Source organism: Perca fluviatilis, chromosome 12 (genome assembly GCF_010015445.1).
Source record: "Perca fluviatilis chromosome 12, GENO_Pfluv_1.0, whole genome shotgun sequence".
In the NCBI taxonomy this organism is placed as follows: domain Eukaryota; kingdom Metazoa; phylum Chordata; class Actinopteri; order Perciformes; family Percidae; genus Perca; species Perca fluviatilis.
Genome location: NC_053123.1, coordinates 23,354,144 through 23,376,140, shown reverse-complemented (window position 1 = coordinate 23,376,140; position 21,997 = coordinate 23,354,144). Strand labels below are relative to the sequence as shown.

Below are 21,997 nucleotides of genomic sequence, written 5' to 3'. Positions count from 1 at the left end.
CCAAGATACATAAAAAATAAAATAAAAGGCCATATCACATGACAAAAAGAAGGTGCTTTTTTAAATATTCAGTTAAAACCTTACAACAGTGCAGTTGCAACATTCAAATCAGCACTCTGGACTAGTGCAAATATGCCATTAAAACAATGCATTAAAACATTTTGATCAACAGTTTAAGGTTTAACTTTTTTATTACCCTTCATCTGTAATAAACATCAATGACAGGAAGAACAGGTGCCATAGTCAAAATGGAAAACATTCAAGACTGTCAACTTCCCACAAATAATTGACCAGGGGCAAATGTACAGCATTTAAGACAGCAGCTTTAACTTTAAGGCTTGTACTTTTGGGGACAGCTTAATCCCATCCAGTTCCAGGAACGGTTTCTGAAACACCTCAAAAGTGTAGCACAGTGTTGGGGGGGGGTAAGCAAGTTTGAGGGCATAAATGAGCCCCATTAGCAAGCTTTAGCAGCACTGCCGCATCCTGGCAGCATCTCCTTGCCTTCGAGCATGATGGACACATCCACTGGGTGCTCTCCATCAACACCATGGACCACCAGGATCTTGAGGATGTGCTGAGTGGCATCACTGCGGTTGTCGTCCTGCGTACAAAAAAATGAAGACAATCCCATTGAGAAACAAAAAGTGACTTCATTATCTGGGGATGAAGACGAAAAAATAAATAAAAAGGAACATCATTAAGGAGAGCTCAGATTATGTTACATTTAGTTAAATCTATTTTATGGTGAGCCAATATTAGCAAAACATTTGTAGAACACAGACACAAGATGGCAGATTGTAGCCCCCGAATAAATGTTACTTGAATGTAATCATTACAATGTCAACATAAATTGTGTGCCTCTGCACCTTTTCTCACTTACTTTAGCTTGCACTTGAATGATAACACATTAAAATTTTAATCCTTGTCATTATAGCAAACATTTACAGAAAATTTTTAAATCATGCTTTAGCAGGCAATCTTCAAAAAGTTCCTCTTCTTTTTCTTTCTTTCTCAAGGTAGAGGATAATAGCTTCACATCTCATCTTGATGCTTTGGTTCTGTGAACAGATTAATATTGTATTGTGGCGTGAGCTCCGGGATTTTAAAGATCTGAAGAACGATGCAGATGTAGCCACATTTCTTCTCGACAGGTAACATAATTACCATGAATGATTTATCTTTCACTTGGTTATTAGTAGTCAAAAGTCCACAAAGCTACGTTGGTGAGCATGATAGTAACGTTTGCACAGTGGTTGGTCTGATATGATGCTGAAATGGCTAACGCTAGCTTGCTAGTTAGCATCGTTTTACTGTTGCTGAGTAAAGTTAACATTGTGTTAGTGTTTAGTTATTGAAAATGTTGTCTGACATGCCATTAGTTCTGTCACACTCCCTTGTGTGGGAGGGGCTTAGGAGACGGTTTGGGCTGCAGCAGAAAGGGGGGAGGGACTGAGAAGTTGTCGATGTTCAAATTTGTTAGCAAAGTCCTGGCTCTTCACAATCTTACCTACACAAGCTTTAAATTTTACTCAGTGTTTTCAGGTTTATCTGCAGTAACGATTAATCATTTAAATAGAATGAGTAAATATGTAATAAAAGTTACTACTCTTACACAGTTCATCTATTACATGAATAAAATTCTAATATTTAGTTAAGAAATTCTAGTTCTCACTGAATCTTAATTTTACAATGTAAAAATTATGACTGGTAATTTAATATATGTTACTATACCAAAAAGTCAGTTTTTTTCTATAGAAAAAAAAAATATGTCAATATTACAACCAGTTCACGAAAGTGAGGTTTGCATACACATGCATATCTAAAAAGTTTCTCACTCTTTGAATTTGAGTTTGACTCTACTTAATAATGAGGCAGAAGTCAAATTTTAAAACAATGCATGTTGATTGGCTGAAATCCATAAATATTTCATGTTTGAGGTCTGAAGGGGATAAACACACATTAGCCCAAGAGATTATTTTTTTCCCGGGTGCAAATGTTGTTCTAGTACATCTATTTTTGCTACATCTGAAATCTTTAAACCATGTAAAATATTTCACCACAAAGCATGTTTTACAAATATAAACTTTGCTCATCATTAGTAAACATTTTCTTTAATAAACAAGGCTTTGGAAAATAGCACTGTATATCTCCCGCTGAGATCAGAGAAAAGAAAACTGTTCCAACTGTGATTAACAGCTAATGATGAAAAACACATGCAGACTGAATCGTTCATTTCAGGACATTGCCTGATGCTTAACCATTTCTTCACTTTCACGCCATTTGACCCTGACCTTTCCTTTCTGCTGTGATTCTATGTCAGACTGCACACAATCAATGTCTGTCACCTTCTGCATGATCACAAAACAGTGGACCCTCCCTGACAGGGTCTCCACTGGCAGCCCTGTCTCCCTGCATTTGGGCCACTAGATATTCTATTGGTGGTACTGGGACATCCTCCCTCATTATCTTCACTACCCCGCCCTAGCCAGCCCACTGGAAGTGATGCTAATAACATGAACACCAACTGACTGACATGGGTGAAGAACCAGGAGATGAAATCCATACTTCATGCATTTTGCATGGGGTGGTAATTTCAGGGGTACTAAATGCTTCTGCCTAAGTATCCGTGTTCCTGGTGTGACAGGAAAGATTCTGCTGTAAGCTTGTAATATCAAGACCAGATGCAAAACTGAGTAAATTAAGAATTATGTGAGCGCTCTGAACCAATTTGAACATTTTTAGTAGAGAACCAGCGGCACCAATCTGAAAACCTTGAAGCTTCACCAAACTGATAGCACCCATTACCATTGTATTTGACTGTGCAGATACCAATGGTGATGTTCTGAAGCATGGCCTTAATTACGTGTGCTTTCTTGCTGAATAAGTGTCTGCTTCTCTAACCAACCCTGAGACCCATTTTAAAGGTCTGAGAATGTGCCCTTGACAATATTTCCCCCCTCTCGTCGCCCTGGGCCCCTGGCTCTGGCCATTAGGGAGATTCCTTGTCTTCCCCAAGCAATGACAGGTGAAGTGGAGCACAAAATCCCAAAGCCTGCCATGGGCCTCTCCACAACCTCAGCACCTCTAATTCTTACAGACAATCATCTTTCTATTAACACTTCTTTCTACTAACATATCTTATGACAGACAACAGATTACCAGTGTTTGAGACGACAGCCACACAGTCTGTGACAGAGAAATATATACACAATGTTGTTATTCCATGCACTGACAAAGGGAAGCACTACCAGACAGAATCACTTTCAGTTCAGGCCATGCCGATAATAAATGCACACCAAGGTTTTGCATTCTCTGACAGTAAAGAAAAAGCTTACTCATCAGTTTCTTTATTTGATGGATTATTATGAAATTGAGATTGAGCTTCAAAGTTATCGTGCATGCACGCACGCACGCATGCACGCATGAAGGCACGCACGCACGCACAAATGCACACACATACTGTATATATATTTCAATGTGTATAATTAGTAACATAAATCTGTATGTGTGGATCTTTTTATTTCAAACAAACTAATAGAATGTAAAGTAACTTCAGATGCTTCACATGCATGACCAGATGACATGCATTTCACTTTGTCTAACAGTTAGATTACATGCAGAAATTAATGCTCCTCCATCTAGTTAGTTAAACTACTGTGTCATTTAGATGGCCAAGTTATCCCACAACTCTCAGCACTAGAAACACAATTCAACTCAGTGTCAACCAACACTACGTATCTTGCTCACACCTTTCAAGGTGATCTATTATAGAAACATGCATAAACCAAACCAAACCCCTCTATATAAATGATATTGTACAATAGAGGTTTCCTTTTTTATCCAAACAATATGATAGTATTTATAATGTGTATTTTTGGCTAGTGTCTGGGCCCCTATACACAAGCTTCAAATAGCTTACCAGGGCTTCCCATTTCACATTTCTGCATTATGTCTTATGATTGTACTTGTCTTTTAACTTTTGTGAATAAATTAAACTTCCCAATCCCAAAGAGAGGGAAAAGGAGTGGAGGATGAGATCCTATTTAAAGCAAACTGCTGCATTGCAAGAACTATATGATTCAACCTTTACAGAAATTTGAAAGAAATCACAGTTGAGGAAAGGCAAAATGAATAAGCCAAATGCATAAGATGCATTCAAGCACAAGGAAAACCTGCATACTGAAAGGAGAGATCGTTTAAATAAAAAGCATGATTAGCAAAAGTTGTCATCAGAAATTCAAAATTAACAGAAGAAAAACATAGCCTACATAGGCTACACATGCTTACATATAGAATGCATTTGCTCAAGGAACCTGTTGCTAAATCCAGTCTGCAGAATTAGTTTAAAAATCTCCAGATCTCCCTGGTCGAAGTGAAGAAAGGTAAATAGCTTTTAACAGTTGTTTTTTTTACCTCAGCTAAATAACTGTCAGTCAGTTTGTATTTTTTAAATAACTGTAAGAGCAATACAGTTCTCAGAGAGACTAAACTGCATAATTTCTCTGTTTAACCTGCATATGGAATTTTGAATTAAACCACTGTACCCCACTTGCTATTAACTTAACTTTGGCACAATCACTGCACACCAAGAAGAAGAAGAAGAAGAAGAAGAAGAAGAAGAAGAAGAAGAAGAAGAAGAAGAAGAAGAAGAAGAAGAAGAAGAAGAAGAAGAAAAACAGCATTTCAACCATTGGCTGAAAATGAACACGTGACCGTTACGCTAGACAGGAAGTAATGTAGATTGAGCGTGTATATTTGTTTACAGTCGCGAGTTTTTCGTTTGCAACTCGCCGGGGCTGTCTTATGTGAATGAAAAATATTTTAAAATACATAGCGCGTAATATCGATACAGGATCCACCGCGCGCCTGAAATGTTTATGCCGCATAGATGGGAATAGCACACGCTAAGAAGACATGCTAAAGTCACGCTTTATTAGCCTGCTAACTTCCAAGGTAACGTTACACCGTCATGTGTCACTGACAGTGTAATAATGTAACTTCTTTGTTACAAAGTGCAAATATAATCACCTCGTTTGTGTGCATGTACGATTGTCGGCGCCTTTGGAGAATTAACGTTATCTTTTGCTAGTTAGCCAGCTGGCAAATAAGCTAACATGGGAGTTACACAGGACACGGTGACCACTCACAACATGTCTCTTAAAATATAAGGTATGAATCCACCCAGTGTATAAAGACCGTGCTTCCTTATTAAGCCTGTACTCAGTTTTTTTTTTTACAACCCATGACTGTAGCAGTGGGCACAGTTTGACGCTTTCTCCCGGCTGTAACGTTACTCATCCTCTTTCCCTTTAGGGACTAACGTTAGATGATGATACAGAATGACCAAAGACCCGGTGCATCATGGCGTTATCTGAAGTTTATTGGGATCACCACATACCCCTTCCAAAGCTTGCTCCAGTCCAGGCCAAGGTCACTGTCGCCCTGGGGGCACTCCTGTGCTTCATTAACAGTTATGACGGGGAGTTTGTGTTTGATGATTCCGAAGCAATTGTCAACAACAAGGTATTTTTGTCGTTCTAGTAGTATGATGACCACATATTCATATTTGCAAAACCATTGACATACCCCATTTTGTATTGCTTTTTGTGGCACTGGCATCTGTCTAATTTTGAGTTTCTGTTCAGGACTTGAAACCCACAACACCTCTGAACAACATCTGGAGCAATGACTTCTGGGGAAGCAACCTGAGTAGCAACTCCAGTCACAAATCCTACCGACCTCTCACTGTCCTTACATTTAGGTAAAAACTCAAACACTGATGTTAGACTATAGTTACAAAAATATGTTTTTCATCATCTGGCAGGTGTTAACATTGTCTAACAGGAAACCACAACATAGTTCCTGTCAGCACTTTAACCATTAGGGTCCATGTACAGTACGAGTCAAAGGTTTGGACTTGTACTGTATATTAAAGGACGGTTTATTTATTATATTTGTGTCTAATGTGGCTCTATGGGTTGTGTTAAAGGAACACACTGACTTATTGGGACTTTAGCTTATTCACTGTATCCCCCAGAGTTAGATAAGTCCATACATACCCTCCTCATCTCCGTGCGTGTTGTAACTCTGTCTGACACACCCACCGCTAGCCTAGCTTAGCCCTGGAGGTAATCTGCTCCATCTAGCCTACTGCTCCCAATAAGTGACAAAATAATGCCAACATTTTCCTATTTACATGTTGTGATTTGTATAGTCACAGCGTGTACAAATAACAAGGTCACATGAGACACAGCCATCTTCTAACCGTACACAAACTGGGAACTATATTCTCAGAAGGCGAAGCACTGCTACTTGGGCGGAGTGATTTGCTCGCAGCACACGAGAAGCCCCGTGGTGAGGAGCAGAGAGTACAACGGTGCTTTTCAGGTATTGAATCACTCCGCCCAAGTAGCAGTGCTTCGCCTTCTGAGAATATAGTTCCCAGTTTGTATATGGGATCTGTGCTAAGCTAGGCTAGCGGTGGGTGTGCCAGACAGAGTTACGACACACACGGAGATGAGGAAGGGTATGTATGGACCTATTTAACTCTGGGGGATATGGTGAATAAGCTAAAGTCCCAATAAGTCGGCATGTTCCTTTAACTTTGCCCTCACCACCTCCGTTATAGTGATTTGGGGAAACGAGGACTTGTGCAAAACAACTTATCAGGGCCAGCTGCATGAGCCTCCTACAACTTTCCAAATAAACATTTTGAGTCATATTGGTTTGGCTTTCCATTTAGGACAGTCTGTGCAGCAGTACTGGTGCTTGCATATGCAGTTATATGCAGGAGCTTCTCCTCATCTCTGTAAACACCCGCTCAAGCACTGGACGACAAAGTATGCGGTCATAGTCCTATAGAATGAGCAGTTTGGTTGCTGGGTGGTGAGGGTCCAGGACTATTGAATGTGTGGAGGAAGGATCTATTACCTTAGCACTGCATAGTCTTCCTCTGCCACATATTACCTGCACAGATTTGTTGAACTCAGGTGCAAAGGTAAGCATTCAGTTTTTAACAGGTACTTGTAGTCACTGGGATTTGGGAGGGGTGGGTTAGGTGTCATAGTGGTGTGATGCCACAGAAGAAACCCTTCCGTCTCTCGGCCTTGTCACCCAGGGCACCAGCTGGGGCCGTAACAGGCCATTCTGTCTCTGGCTGGAGGAGAAATAATGGGCCTTGGCTTTACTGCAGCTCTGTCAGCTCTGCTAATTTCCCGCCTCATATGTGGACTCTCCAAAGAACCGTGCAACCTCACCTGTCACCTGAGTGTGCTGACGTGTCAGCTCCTTGTGCCCACGAATACTTTTAAGATGCAGGATTCTGACTTTAACCATCATAACAACACTGTGGTTGGGTCTGACCACAGGGCAATGGCAGGAGTGAGCTCATTTTTATGTAGCTTACCCAGTTGGGCTCCATTTAGGGCAGCATTTAACTCAGGGCTTGTACTGTCCTATTTAACTGTGCCTACAGATACACACAATGACTGATAACACTTTATTTATTTTTTTACACTGCCCCAACATTATCATGTCACATTAAGGCGCTGACACACCAACCCGATTATCAGCCGTCGGACTGTCTGGCAAGGTCGGTGTATCGAGTCTGTTTGGTGTGTTCCGTGCCGTCGTCAGTCAGAGGAGCCGCCGGCGTTCATTTGGGCCGATTTGACTTGTTGAATCGGCCAGTGAGCAGTCGGACTCAATGACCAATTACCGGAAATGACGAGCGAGATGAGCGTGACGTACGCATCTCAAAATATGACGAAAATCTTTTAAACTTACCTTTGTCGATCTGAAATGAAGACCGATTCAGCAACTGCATGGCCTATTTCTCGCTTAAAATGTTTTCAGAAACACGTTTCGGTGTACTATTTTCGTAAAATACAAGATCATATTCCGAACGAGCCGCCATTATGGTCGGTTTTGAAATCTGGGAGCAGCCAGACCCACGTGACGCGTTCGTCCAATCAGCTGCTGGTTTTCATTTTTTGGGCGACCATACAGATTAGCGCCGCCAGCTGTTATGGAGACGTATTACGTCTCGCGCACACGCAGAACGTACGCTCAAGTCGGCGTCGCTTCGGTGTGTTCCGAGGCACGTTTTTGACCAACTCGGGGAGACCGATCAGTCCGACTGCCTTTTCTGCCGACGTTCGGCCGTCTGGTTGGCGTGTCAGAGCTTTTAGGCTTTGCAATAGCTCTTACCCCCCCTCACACACTTCTGTACTTTCCTACATCTGCCGTACGTTTAGCATCAGGTATTTCCCCCTTTGGCTGTTGCAGGCTGAACTACCTCTTGGCGGGAGGCCTGCACCCTGTTGGCTTCCATGTGCTGAACATCATCCTCCATGCTGTAATATCTGCCCTTATGATTGACGTGTTTGCTATACTGATTGGTGGACTGGCCTATGATGTGAAGGGTAGAATACTTAACCACGCTCCCAAGACCTCTCTGCTTGCTGCCCTCTTCTTTGCCACACACCCAGTCCACACAGAAAGTGTAAGTACAGTTCAAAAGTTTTTCTTTTTCCTTTCTATAAAGTACAATTCTTACATGCTTGGGTCCCACAGTGACTTTAAGGCTACATTTACATTGCTGCATTTTGGTTTTAAAACTAATATCTTTTGCTACGTTTACACTCGCATTCACACTGCTCTGGCGTTTCAGAGCCCTTAAACCGGAAAACCCTTCTGACCCCGTTAAGGTTTGGAATCTCGGGGGTTGTGTTGGCAGTCTCAACTGCCACAACCAGAGACCTTTTGGCAACTCCTACACAATGTTTCACCGCCCGATTGGGTCTTATCGGTCATGACGTCTCGTTCTCTAAGACTAAGCTACTAACGATACCATGGCAACTACTAGCAACGTGCGGAGTATACAATACATGCTGCCTCCGGTTTACCCTGTTTTCTTAAAATATAATTAATATTCACAATGTTTAAACTTATGACTCCTGATAACGAAAACTGTCTTTTACATTTTTTTCTTCTATAGCCTGATGTACAAGTTGTGACCAACTGTGCAAGCACTGGTATACATTGCACTGGTTGTGATTGTGGGATACTTTTCTTTACAACATGGATTCCATACAGCAGCACATCATGGCATATTGACATACGAGCCCAGAGGTTTTAATACTAAACATGCAGTGGTTCCATGCCAAGAACAAAAGCCCAGTCTCAGTTGGGAGGGCAGGGCCAAGGTGCGTGTGGTAGCATGGCCTGATTATTAGCTGTGTTGGGATGCTTATTGACTTGCCAGCATATGTGTGTTTGCTGTAAAGCCTGGCTGGAAGGCTGCAATTCCCCCTCTTCATTCTCTTTAATCATTCAGGTCAAGGACTGGGTGAGACCTGGGGGGTGGGAGGCAGGCAGACTGTTTGCTTAGGCCCGCTGTATGTATCAAAGCAGGCAACTGCAGGATGCCAACCATTCTGTACACACACACACACACACACACACACACACACACACACACACACACACACACACACACACACACACACACACACACACACACACACACACACACACACACACACACCCACAGGCCACGCTGGTAATGAGAGATTTTTCCTCTCTCTGTTAATAAGCCTCCATTTGTAACTGGATGCCCCATGCAAAACAGAATGTAATGTAAGGAATGGAAGATATAAAAATGCAGTAATTCATGAAGGGATGCGTTTGAGAATGCTGTTTCATAATGTATACTTGTTAGCCTTTTGTATCACATCTTTCATTCTCTTGGTTTTCTCTCTTCCCTTCTCCATCTCAATAAGGTGGCTGGTATTGTGGGTCGAGCAGATCTTTTGTGCGCTCTATTCTTTCAGCTCTCTTTCCTCACCTACTGCAAAGCTTTCAGCAGAGGTAGGTATCTAACACAAGTATGATTCTGCATGTACACTTGTATGCTGTACTGTACAAAGGACTGTCCATATGTGCTGATGTGTATATAGTGCCAGCATTAAACATTCTGGAGCTGCTTGCTTTTAAATCCATCTGTTTTAACACCTACATGTTAGGCCTTAACTGTCTTGGCTTTGTGTTCCCAGGAAGTGAAAGAGATGACAGGTTTTCTGTCCAGTGGGTTGTGGTCAGCCTCTTGCTGTGTGCTGCAGCGATGCTCTGTAAAGAACAAGGCATCACAGTCTTGGTACAAAGTCTTTTTCTTTGCAAAGCCATTTTGTTGTGAGTTGATGCTTTCATCACATCCAGTAAGAAGAAAAATGTTAAAAGAGAGAGCTCGTCAGATACACGACAAATACTTGTGTCTTGACTCTTTATGCTCATGTGAAAAACCTAAAAGTCTCATGTTTTTCATTTGTATGATAGAAGCTAAATATTCATTTTGTTGCTGACCTAAATAAATTTTAAATGCCATTTCTCCTTGCTTCTCTGTGTATTTTCCTTCAGGGTGTGAATGCAGCCTTTGATGTCCTTCTGATCTGTAATGTTAATGTGTACGAACTCAGCCAGAGGCTACTCCTTAGGAAGATTCCACTCGATGTGAGTAACAGTTTATATACCGTCCCCCTCCTTTCTGTCATACATTATGCACTCCCTTGTATGATTAATGTCATATCACATACATTGCCTATGTAAAGCAATTTGCATTTTAGTTCATTGTAGTCATGAAACCGTATGTGCAAGTAACTAACAATCAATTTGTATTTGTTAGTGACAAGTGGTAATATTTTTCTGACAGGTGAGTGAGATACTGCGAATGGGATTGCTCACACGGTTGGCTCTCATGGGTCTTGGAGGACTTTTCATGCTCTATGCACGCTGGAGGATCATGGGAACAGGACCACCAGCATTCACTGAAGTAGACAACCCTGCCTCTTTTGCAGAAAATATATTTCTTAGAGTAAGTATGTTTTTTCGTGGAAGTTATTTAATGTGAGCTGCAACATTTAATCACACGCTGAAGCTAGACGCTTGCTACCTTAAATTATCTCAAACATTAGAAATATACGTCAGGATCTATGCAACAATGAATTGACTCTAATGACTCTAATGGTCTAATCAAACCTCTAATATTAGGTTTGTCCCAAGTAATCTTCCTCATGAAACACAGTGATTGACTTTGATTCTGAATTTGAAATGCTTTTCTTCTCTCATCTTCCCCTACTCTCTCCCATTCTGCACCTCCCCTGTTCCTCTTTGATTGGCAGATGGTGAACTATAATTACTACTACTCTCTGAATGCCTGGCTGCTGCTGTGTCCCTGGTGGCTGTGTTTTGATTGGTCCATGGGCTGTGTGCCTCTCATTAAGTCAGCCACTGATTGGAGGATGGTGTGGCTGCTGCTGCTCTGGTGCGTCCTGATAGGCTTGATAAGCCAAGCCTTATGCTCGCAGGACCGCCAGAGAAGGAGGTAAGCGAGCACAGCCATCTCACACTCGCTGTAGATGAGATGAAGTACATGTTGGCCTCTCTAGACTTACACTTGATTATGAAAATTGTACCATATCCACCGCAGTGTGACCAGAGTACCACGTCTCGATTGAGTTTTAAAATGTTCTGCTGGTTTAGAGACAGACTGAGTGTGTGGTTTACAAGGAGAGTTTCCTGTGTTTAGGATGGTTTTGGAGTGGGTTTTTGAACCTGCATTTCTCAGCCTAAATTTAATTACCATACAGTGTCAAACTGACATTTTGGAGTGTCATTGATTTGTATATAATCCTTTGGCATTCTGTCACCTTTTTCTTTCCCTGCCAGGACACTGACCTTGGGCCTAGTGCTGCTGGTGGTCCCTTTTCTGCCGGCCTGTAACATTTTTTTCAGGGTGGGCTTCGTCATTGCTGAGAGAGTTCTCTACCTGTCTTCAGCTGGCTACTGCCTACTGCTGGCCTACTCCGTGGGACACTGCTGCTGCCGCTGGTCCAAATACAGGGTAGGGCTAAATCATACCAAAAAGATTGCACCAAAGTAAAGGTTACCACATCCTGTTAAACCCTCAGTTTCCAGCAATGATTCCAACCCAGTGATCTTTTTATTTCTGTACGCCACCAGGTCACACTGTCTTGGTTTTAAACTCTTTTATTTCACCACCTGTTAAGGCAGCTTTAACGATTCAGTAGCTCAGTGATGAAGAGCAGGGACAGACATGAGAAAAGACCAATGACTCACCTACAAAGGGATGATAACAGCAGGTGGTGTCCATGTGTTAAATAGAATATTTGCAAACTGTTAATAATTTATTTTTAAGCGTAACTGTAATAATGGTGTAATTTACAGTACATTGTTGTCTTCTTTTTCTGTTTTGTTTTCTTCCCCATTTCAGAAGCTACTGTGTGTGTCGGTGCTTGCGCTGTTGTGTGTGTTTGTAGCTCGCTGTGCTCTCCGCAGTCACCAGTGGCGATCAGAGCAAAGCCTCTTCACCAGTGCCCTGTCTGTCTGTCCGTTTAATGCCAAGGTAAATATCTGTTTTTGTTTGTTTTTTGCCTGCCTTTTTACAGCATGTATCAGTAAAATATTTGTCCACATGTGGAAATAAACAGCAGCCAATCAATTAAAGTCACACTCTGATGCCTTACGTGTTGATGACTGATTCCTCAGGTCCATTATAATGTTGGTAAGAACCTGGCTGACAGAGGAAACTCTACCGCTGCTATCGCATATTACAGAGAGGCAGTCAGGTATGTCTCCTCATGTGCATTAGGAATACAATCAGCTACATGCTTGTTGAAATATTGCAGTATATGTGAGAGAGGGCTGAGTCATGTTAACTGCATTTTTCTGTGGCTTTCAGGTTACATCCTACCTACGTCCATGCCATGAACAACCTAGGGAATATCCTGAAGGAGAGGAATGAACTGATCGAGGCAGAGCAGCTGTTGTCCAAAGCTGTTTCTATTCAGTATGTTGCCCAACACATAGGAATACACATCTTACTACAAACAAGACAACCACTTTATTTCACAGACTCAAGGTATCTTGAAATATCTCCCTACTGATAGCTTTGTATTTTTTTAATCCGTGCAGGCCTGACTTTGCTGCAGCTTGGATGAATCTGGGTATAGTTCAAAACAGCCTGCAGAAGTTTGAGGAAGCAGAGCAAAGCTATTGGAATGCCATCCGCTTCAGGAAAAAATACCCAGACTGCTACTATAACCTAGGACGCTTGGTGAGACTTCAGGGTGTAAACACTGTTTAGCAGGTGCTGCTGTTTAAAAAATAAACAAAAAAACAGTGGCGGTATGCATATCACAAACAGAAATAAGGGTTATAGTCAGTTTTTGATGGTGCTTCTTTACAACTTGGACACTAACATTTAAACCTACTGTATATTGGTTGTTTTCTGCCATACAGAGAGAAAGGGGAATTTTATAACAATATTTCTCTCTTGTCGTGATAGTATGCAGACCTGAACAGACATGTGGATGCCCTGAACGCATGGAGGAATGCAACTGTGCTAAAACCTGACCACAGTCTGGCTTGGAACAACATGGTCATACTGCTGGACAACACTGGTATTGACAAAATGCACACACACGCATGCACGCACATACTATACATACAGTACAATACATAAAACCAACTTACACCTCTGTGATTGGAACCTGCCAATGGTGTTTTAAAACAGAGTTACACTAGACTTTACAACTTTTGAAAGGTGTGTTTGCATCAGAAATATTAATATATATTTGTGATACCATGTAAATAATATAGTAGCATTAATAGTAATAATACAGCTATAACATTTTTGTAATAAAATACTAATAATAATTTAATAATAGTAAGTAACAAAGCTTTACCCATTTGTGAATTGATGGGAGTTTTTGAGTCACTTTACTTTCAAAGAACTCTCTGTTCTGGGTGCAGTTTGTTCCAGCATTAACAGCCAAGAAACACAGCGTTGTTATTTTGGAAAGGCAGGAAATCTAAATGGCCAACAAGATTAGACCGGAAGAGCAGGAATCAGCAATGCTTGAAATTTATGTATTAAAGCTTTGTGTAGTGAGTTTTGAAGGCACTCTTCCCTGCCGTGTGGAGAATGCTCTGATTTCCAAACGCTCGAGCCGTTTTGTCAGAAGCTGCTCCCGTGGGGGCGGAGTCTCCCAGGAGGGCACTGGAACTATCCAATCAGGGCCCAGTATGTTCCTGATCAAACGTGGGCAAGCACAGCCAGAACAGCGCCCCCTCAGAGTCCCCCCACCGCATTTGTTCCCCAAATCTGACAGAAATAATTCTACCCCTCTCCCCAGCCCCCTACCAAACAACAAAAAAAATAGAGAAAAGAAGAACAATAGGTGTCATTTTCAAAAAGCAAGGAATTGGGAATATTCTTTTCCCTTTGGTGTCTCTCCCCCCCACCCCCTTTTTTTGTTTTGATCATTACACAAACAAAAGGCAGAATCAGTGTAGATCCAGGCAGAGGTGCTCAGACACAGTCACACATGTAGTCACATGTTGGCAAGCTGTGTCTGAAGGGCACAGGCCATGACTCAGGACGTGACTGTCATTGTCTCTCTGCCTGTCTCTCTGACTGTCTGTCTCTCTCTCTCTCTTTCTCCATTTCTCGCCAGACATCAGCCGGGTCTGTGACAGAGATCAATAACCCAGTGGGCCTTGTGTTCAACCTTAATTAGGAGACTAAACCGCTCCTCCATGTGTGGAGAGGGAAAAACTCTGCTCTAGACACTGCTGACAAATACAGCAAGCACTCAGATTCTTTCTATACCAGCTGTTATCACAGTTGTATCTCTGGATTTGTTTTGTTGAACTGTATGAATGTTAACACACCGTTTTAGTAGCATATATGTTGGCTACCATGTTGTGTAGCTTACACTTAAGCTACTTACTAAAAATGAATATCTTGACAATGTTTGTACTTGTCTGTTCTGTCTTCAAGGTAACTTGGGTCAAGCTGAGCTGATCGGCCGAGAGGCTCTGAAGCTCCTCCCCAACGACCACACTATCATGTTTTCATTGGCTAATGTCCTGGGGAAATTACAGAAATATAAGGTTAGTCAGTATAAACATTTCAACTCAGAATATTATTTTTCATGCATGGCGATGATTTTTTTCCCCCTTACAGGGTCCTAAGTCAGGAGTGGTACAAGTATAAGATAATTCTCTGTTATTTTTTTCCTCAGGAGTCAGAGGGCTTCTTCCTTCATGCTCTCCGAATCAACCCAAATGCTGCTAGTTGCCATGGCAATTTAGGTAAGCTACTGCAACTTTGGTTGTTTCACATATATTTTAAAGAGTTGACGAGAGAATCCAGGCGATCAGGAATAACTTATAACTTATAAAGCTAAAAGAATAACTTTGAATGCTAGCAGAAGCAATATTGTGCAGCCTACCTGACCTGCATTGCATGCACTAAATTAATAGAATGGTCGCTGCTTCTGAGCTTGAACAGCGTTTCTATTTTTCCTCAGCTGTGTTGTATCATCGCTGGGGAAAGCTGGAGCTGGCAAAGAAACACTATGAGCTGTCTCTAAAGCTGGACCCTGAGGCTCCTGGGACCAGAGACAACTATAACATGCTGCGACGCAAACTGGACCAGCTTAAACGCCCCACACCCTGAGGAAACTTACTGGAACCCCTGCCTGCCGTAAAACACATTTTTCCATTGTTCTATTTTGTATTATTTAATCTCACTAATTCCGGCTTTGTACCATTTGGAAATAAAGACCATGATCTGTGTATCATGTTCTAGTTTTGTTCTTTGGGGGGGGAAACTACTCTTAAAAGGGAAAACAAAAGGGAAAAAGCAATGTTGCACAGTTGCATGTTGTCCTTTGGTAGCTTTAATTTTTATCAGAGACTTTTTGTGTATCAATTATCTAATTTAATTTCATAGGTATTAAATGTGTATGGGGCAGGTGTGCTGGATGCCTGCGCTGGTTATATGGTCATCTGCACTGTGCTGTTTTGTTGCTCCATTTGAAGGCCATGTGGAACTGATCCATGGTGAACCCGTCCTCTTTTCATCTCATACCCTGTGTTGTGTCAGCTGGACAGAGCATCATGCATGTGTGGATCCAGAGAGTCTGTTATAAAACATTATTTGATTTGGCCCCCCAAATATCCCTGTACTCAAAGGTTGCTACAGAGCGCTAGTCTGCACACAGCTACAATGTAGTCTTTATTCAAGCAGGAAAAACAAATCCTAACATGGTTATCGTGTTTGTTTTTTAAATGCCCGTCTCTTTGTTCCTGAGCGGGATGGCACTCTGAGGTTCAGAACCCCCTTTGCCTCCCTGCTCCTAAAGCCTCTGTAGTTAATGGGAGAAAGGTGTTTGTACTGGGAAGTTTTTCTGAAGTGTCCACAAGGAGACACGAGGTCAGCTGAGACAGGAAACCCACGGCCTGTGCTGTATGAAAACAGCTCTGTAGCACAGAGCCTTCAAAGAGGGAAGGGGATGATCTCCCCAGGGACTTGCATGCACGCACACAGCTACATACTCACACACGGACACGCTCGTCTTAAAGAATGCTGCTGAGGTAAAAGGCGACCCCAGTGTGAAACATCAGTCAACAAGTGTGCACCCGAGGTCAAAGTTCAACGCACTTCTATTTTTTCACCTGCTTCCTACAGCTTGCAGGGAACTTTTGAAGCTGCGGCGGGCTGGTATGGCTTTGCTTTAAGGGGCCGCTAAGTTTGTTTACACATACAGTACAATACACCAGTTGATGCTTTGATGCTTGGAAGATGTTACTGATATGCACATTGGTGGGGGTGCCACAGCACACACGACCATCGATGTCCTCTGTATGTGACCACCTAAATATGCAACTAATAACACATGAGATTTCCTTGTTGCTCAACTCTGTTTTTATTGTTGCTGCTTTGATGTAAAGAGTGTGTGGTATATCCCTAAAACCACAACAAATAGCCTATATACACAGCGCACTCAAAGTATTGTTTTGTTAAAGATGAAACCTGTTTCAACAAGACTCGTGTAAAGGTCAGTATGGTGAAAGGGCTTCATGCTATGGAGCGAATGCAGACAGAATAAGATCAAAAAGCTTTGGATAGGGACATTCAAGACTGAAAGCTTTTCCCTCATATAATTATTTTGTCATGCAGTGTAACATGCAGTGCGGCCGATGTACGGTCGGCTAGAAAACCATCAGCTATTCGCTGTATGTACTTATGGATCCTTTCTTTACTTTCGGTGTGATCCTTTCATTCGGTGCCTGCAGCTGACTGTCTAGCTGCACAGCTGTGCTGGCACATCAGTGGGGGAGCCCACTTTTATCATAATCATTCTTTGAATACCTTTCATTATCATAAAATATGTGAGTATTAAAGGGATGGATTCACCGGCCCCGCCAACATCTTCATTATCCATTCTGACTGACAAAAACCTGCAGTCCTAGGGAGTGACATTAATAAAAGATGGGATACTACAGCCTTATGAAGTCCTCTCCTTGTTCTCTGGGTGTTCACTGTACACCTTTTACCTGCTTGGATGCTCCATAACAATGATACAATGAAATTCTTTATTGTGTTCTCTAATCACACTGATAAGTTTTGATCATTATAATCAATGGATTTGGGAGAATCATGTCTGATTGTTCACAGTCCAAATCTGTAATACTAAACTAAACAAACTCGTGAAAAAAAAAAAAAAAAACATCCCTTTGTTGCAGCAGAATATTCAACAGAAGAACAAGAAGCAGGGGAGCACTAATTTGAACCCACTGACGGTGTTTTGGAACAGCATGTGTGCTATTTTGCATCTGATAAGCACCAACATCCACCCCCAAACAAAATAAAGAAACACAGGGCTTATCCAAACTGCGACAATGAAATGTCCATTAAGCAGCAGAGCAGAGGGATTACGTGTGATGGTCGACCTGGAATTGAGTGACTGGGATTGCAAGAACAGGGCCTTTTGAATGTAGGCCTATATGTTTAGCTGTATTGTTGAGAAAACCTTGAAATTGTTGGAGGCTAATAATACTGTGTACTGCAGATAATAGGAGTTGTTTTATTGTATTTTGTGGTAGAAAAGGACTGGAAGCAGGCATGGCAGCTTGAAGCACACACAAACATACTGTACATCTGTAAGAGCGGCTTTGACAGAGTTCTCATCAATGTGACAGGATGTGATCAAGGGCAGTCCTGTGATGTGTCCGCTGGGCCTCTGTACGGCCCTCACTGTCCCTCCCTCCCGCTCCCCCCTACCACAACAATCCTAATGGGCTCTGATGGGCACCTCCATCTTGCCTGTCTAATTGATGTAAATACTGCGCATTTGAACCCAAAGTCCTTCCCACAATCCCAGCCTGCCCCTCCCTCTGTTTCTTCTAACAGTAGGGGTCAGAGGTTAGGCTGACTGAGTGATCATTCGAATGGCAGCCCTTATTAGGGGAGCAGCTTGTCTGACACCCCATCCGCATCCCGGAGAGGGACCCACCCTGTCCGCTTCATCTAGATCATATTACATGACACGACCTCTGAACAGATACTACCAGTGCACTTCAACACTGTAGGCCACTAGGGCACGGTGGCATTTTTGGAGGGGTCCCCTCGCCTGTCACAGAGCTTCCCTGACACCACTCTGTCCGTCTGGCTTGGATGCACTCTGTCATTTTAAGGAGGGCTACTGTCAGTGGGTATTTGGACCGTTGTGTCTACATGCCCTGGCATTTTCAGTGGTGTTCCCTATAACGTAGCATTCAGCCACTCTCTTGAGAGTCTGTGATGTCGCGGCCAATGATTAATAGTTAGAGATGGGCAATAAAACGTCCAATGTGGCCAGATGCTAGCCAGGGCTTTGCTGAACTGATATAATGGACATAGTCTGCCAATTTGGCTCCCTTACAAAGCCTGGAAGTTCCCCAAGATTGATTCTGTTTCTATGTAGTGGTGCCCTGGGGGCTGAATGTTGAGGATGCACTCTTGTGAAAAATGTTGTGGTGTATTATCTTCAGCTGAGAAAAGCACTAAATGCTCATGGATATAACAAAAAGGCTAACCTACTCGCTGACATTTGCATGCAACAGTGAAATTTTAAGCTGAATTGTGATCATTTTATCATTTCTTAAGTCAAGGAAAAGCTTTCTGGCTGTGGATGAAAAGGGGGGGCTGGGATAATTTGCAGCAGAAGCCTTCTGAGGCTGTTTTGCAAAACAAAACGAAGCAGCTAGACCCTTATTGAAAAATATAGTGCAGTGAGACGGAAATTTATTAACTGGCACCAGTTAATGTGTGCATTATTCATTTCTGGTGAGCATGAAAAATGATCTAAAGAGGTTTGAAATTGCAGACGCGCAGGCTGACTGCACAGTGGCTGGGCTTACTGGTTCGTTTCATCCTCTTGCAGGGGTGTTTGGGCAGAGAGGTGGAGGGACACAGGGATGGAGGGGAGGAGTGTGAGCCCCTTTCTGGACAGTAGGGCTTTCCAGTAACAGCTGTGCTTCTCTCACGAGGGGGCGGCAGCAGCACTGGGAGAGAGGCTGCTTGGGACAGATGGACCAGCCCAGCACCACCTCCCCTCTCACCTCCCACCACCGCTTCTCTTATTAAAAATACATCTCTACCACTCTTAATGTGTGTAGCTGAGTGTATGTATTTGTGCACTTGTGTTGTATGTGAGTGATTGAGTAACTGCGAGGGCTCTTCCTCTGTTTTACTAACTGTATTTAAAGTTTATCACGACATTTGAAGCTGCTCTGTGCTCATTTCTTATTTTCAGTTTTTCTCTTTCTGTGCTAATTTCCCTTCCTCTTGTCCTCTTTTTATTTTTTTTATTTTTTTTCCTCTTGTCCTCTTGCTTTGGAACCCAATCTCTATCATCCTGCCGTTCTCTCTGACTTTCTTCTTCTCCTTCTTCTCCCACCACTGCTACAGTAGGAGGTGGTGGGCAGTAGTCAGTGCCAGTGACATATGGCTTTCCACTGTGCTAAACATTCATACAAAAGACAGGCCCATCAGTCATGGCTGTGGCCGGATGAGGGGAGAGAGCAGGCCTCTGATGAATGGTGTTTAGGACTTACCTGCTGTTAAAACATTACCTCCCAAACACCAGCTCCCTGAAGCACGACAACATTAAGAACTGTATAATTTCATGAAATACGGCCCTTGTGTGCACACATCATGTACGCCAGGTTATAGCAAATAATAAATATGCTTCTTAAACCCCTTGCACAGAACCCCAGGTCAGGCCTTCATAGACCAATTAATGTAGAGCATCTGCTGTATTATAGAGAGAGCATGCTAAAGAACTTCCGAGCCATTTTAGGCAGTTTTTTAATAAAGAGGAGAGCTGCTTCCTGCGTGCTCCAATAGCTCTCATTGCTAGAGTAAGCATGGAATGGGTCTCCTCGATTAGACCAAATTAATCCATTCTTCAGGGATTCTTTTTCTGGTTCTATGGTGAAACGGGCGCGCCTTTGTTCTTCCTTGAGCCCCGGTGTTTTTTCTGCCAAATTTAACAGAAGGCTCGGAGGGTAACAGGGGTCCAACCCAGTATCACCTTCTGGAGCAGAGCAACTAGCAGAGAAAGACAATCAGCCTGAACCCTGCTGTCTCCAGCACAAAGTGAAAAGACTCTAATTGGGCTTTTTTACGCTGCATTTTCCTGCAGGATTGCTGGATCATGAAAAAGCAATTAAACCTCAGAGCTGCAACTCATTCATTCTCATTTTTATCCTTTCATTGGAAAAATACAAATTTGAAATCACTTATGTGAGTCAAGATGTAGTCTAAATTGTGATGTTTTTTGTTTTTAATGTGGGAGAGACCAGCTGTTGGCTTAAATGATCCTATCACATATTTAGACAAATAGAAATATAGTCCATTTGCAAGAAAATCACGGCGATTCAGTAAATTAGGTACCAGTAAACGAGAGCTTGACTCTGCAATCATTTTAAACAAATATCCTTACCTTTAAAAACTGTAATGTAAATATTGATAGGACTGTAGTTCCTAATGTTCCATCTAGAGGCAGTGCTGCCCACAAAACCATGGCCTCAGGACTGCAGTGAAAAAAGTCAGAAAACATTTAAGATGTATAATCTTTAAAAAAATGTTTTTTATAAAAAATGTTGTTTATATTTTTGCCATAAAAAGGAAAAAAAAATATTCCTAGTCAAAGAGCAGATTAGAGGTAAAAGATAACAGTAAAGCATTTTTTTTATGAAAGTACATCTTTAAATGGCATTTAGTTTGACTTTTTGACACTCTTGGTGACTTCAGTTTAAAGACCTGATATAAATGTGTAATTCATGCGTTTATCATTATCACAGATTTATTAGGTTAAAAAACCTAAAATGACAATTGTAAAAGTTAGAGCATAGATTTCATTGCTTATATGGACAAATATAATATAGTAGAGGACTATTTGACATATAGCAGCTTGACAAAATAACAATCACAATGTAACAATGTCCTCAGAAATGATTTCCTAAACACATTTGAGTAAATATGTTTTAGAACCTATAATCTAGGGGAGCCTTAATTAAAGTTTCACTGGCTCTGTTGTAATTGGTAAAACAACTAATCATAGAAATCTGACGTGCTTTTGCATCAAGCAGAAGAATAAAAATATACTTTATTTAGTTTTTTTTTAAGTTTATTTCCCTGGAATCTGTTGAAACAAAATAAAAAATAACAGCACCGCATCCAAGTGAGTCCATCTCAAATATTGATGCTCATTAAAAAGAACATATACTGTCAGTATCAATTTCAAAACATGTCAAATGAAAAAATAAAATACACATTAAAGTAAGGGAGTAAAAAAAGAAAAAATGTTACAAACAAATATATAAATGACGAGGTTAAGTATATTAAAACATCCAACTAATGGGGTTATTATGTGACAAATGATTTAAAATTGCATCATGTGCATATTATAATTACACCTCACTAACCAACCTTTAACAATTGTCTTACAAATTAATTATGTAGGCCATGTAGGCATTTTTTCCCTCACTGTTGAATTTCAAATTTCCACAGCAATAACTCATAATTAGAGACACACAAGATGACCACCAGCCACCCGCCCCATTTCAATCCAAGCATTGT

At 41.7% G+C, this 21,997-nt stretch overlaps 1 protein-coding gene across 1 annotated transcript; it reads left to right on the top strand.

Moving 5' to 3' along the window:
- The first annotated feature begins 4,709 nt into the window (after nucleotides 1-4,709).
- Nucleotides 4,710-15,663, top strand: tmtc4 (transmembrane O-mannosyltransferase targeting cadherins 4). Its single transcript, XM_039818690.1, is given in 20 exon segments — nucleotides 4,710-4,956; nucleotides 5,093-5,172; nucleotides 5,317-5,375; nucleotides 5,377-5,526; nucleotides 5,649-5,764; nucleotides 8,290-8,506; nucleotides 9,786-9,873; nucleotides 10,059-10,159; nucleotides 10,420-10,512; nucleotides 10,712-10,873; nucleotides 11,181-11,383; nucleotides 11,728-11,902; nucleotides 12,293-12,424; nucleotides 12,568-12,647; nucleotides 12,761-12,868; nucleotides 12,994-13,135; nucleotides 13,367-13,481; nucleotides 14,864-14,976; nucleotides 15,108-15,177; nucleotides 15,396-15,663. Coding segments are annotated over 18 exon segments (2,247 nt in total). The 5' UTR covers nucleotides 4,710-4,956; nucleotides 5,093-5,172; nucleotides 5,317-5,342; the 3' UTR covers nucleotides 15,545-15,663.
- The last annotated feature ends 6,334 nt before the right edge of the window (nucleotides 15,664-21,997 follow it).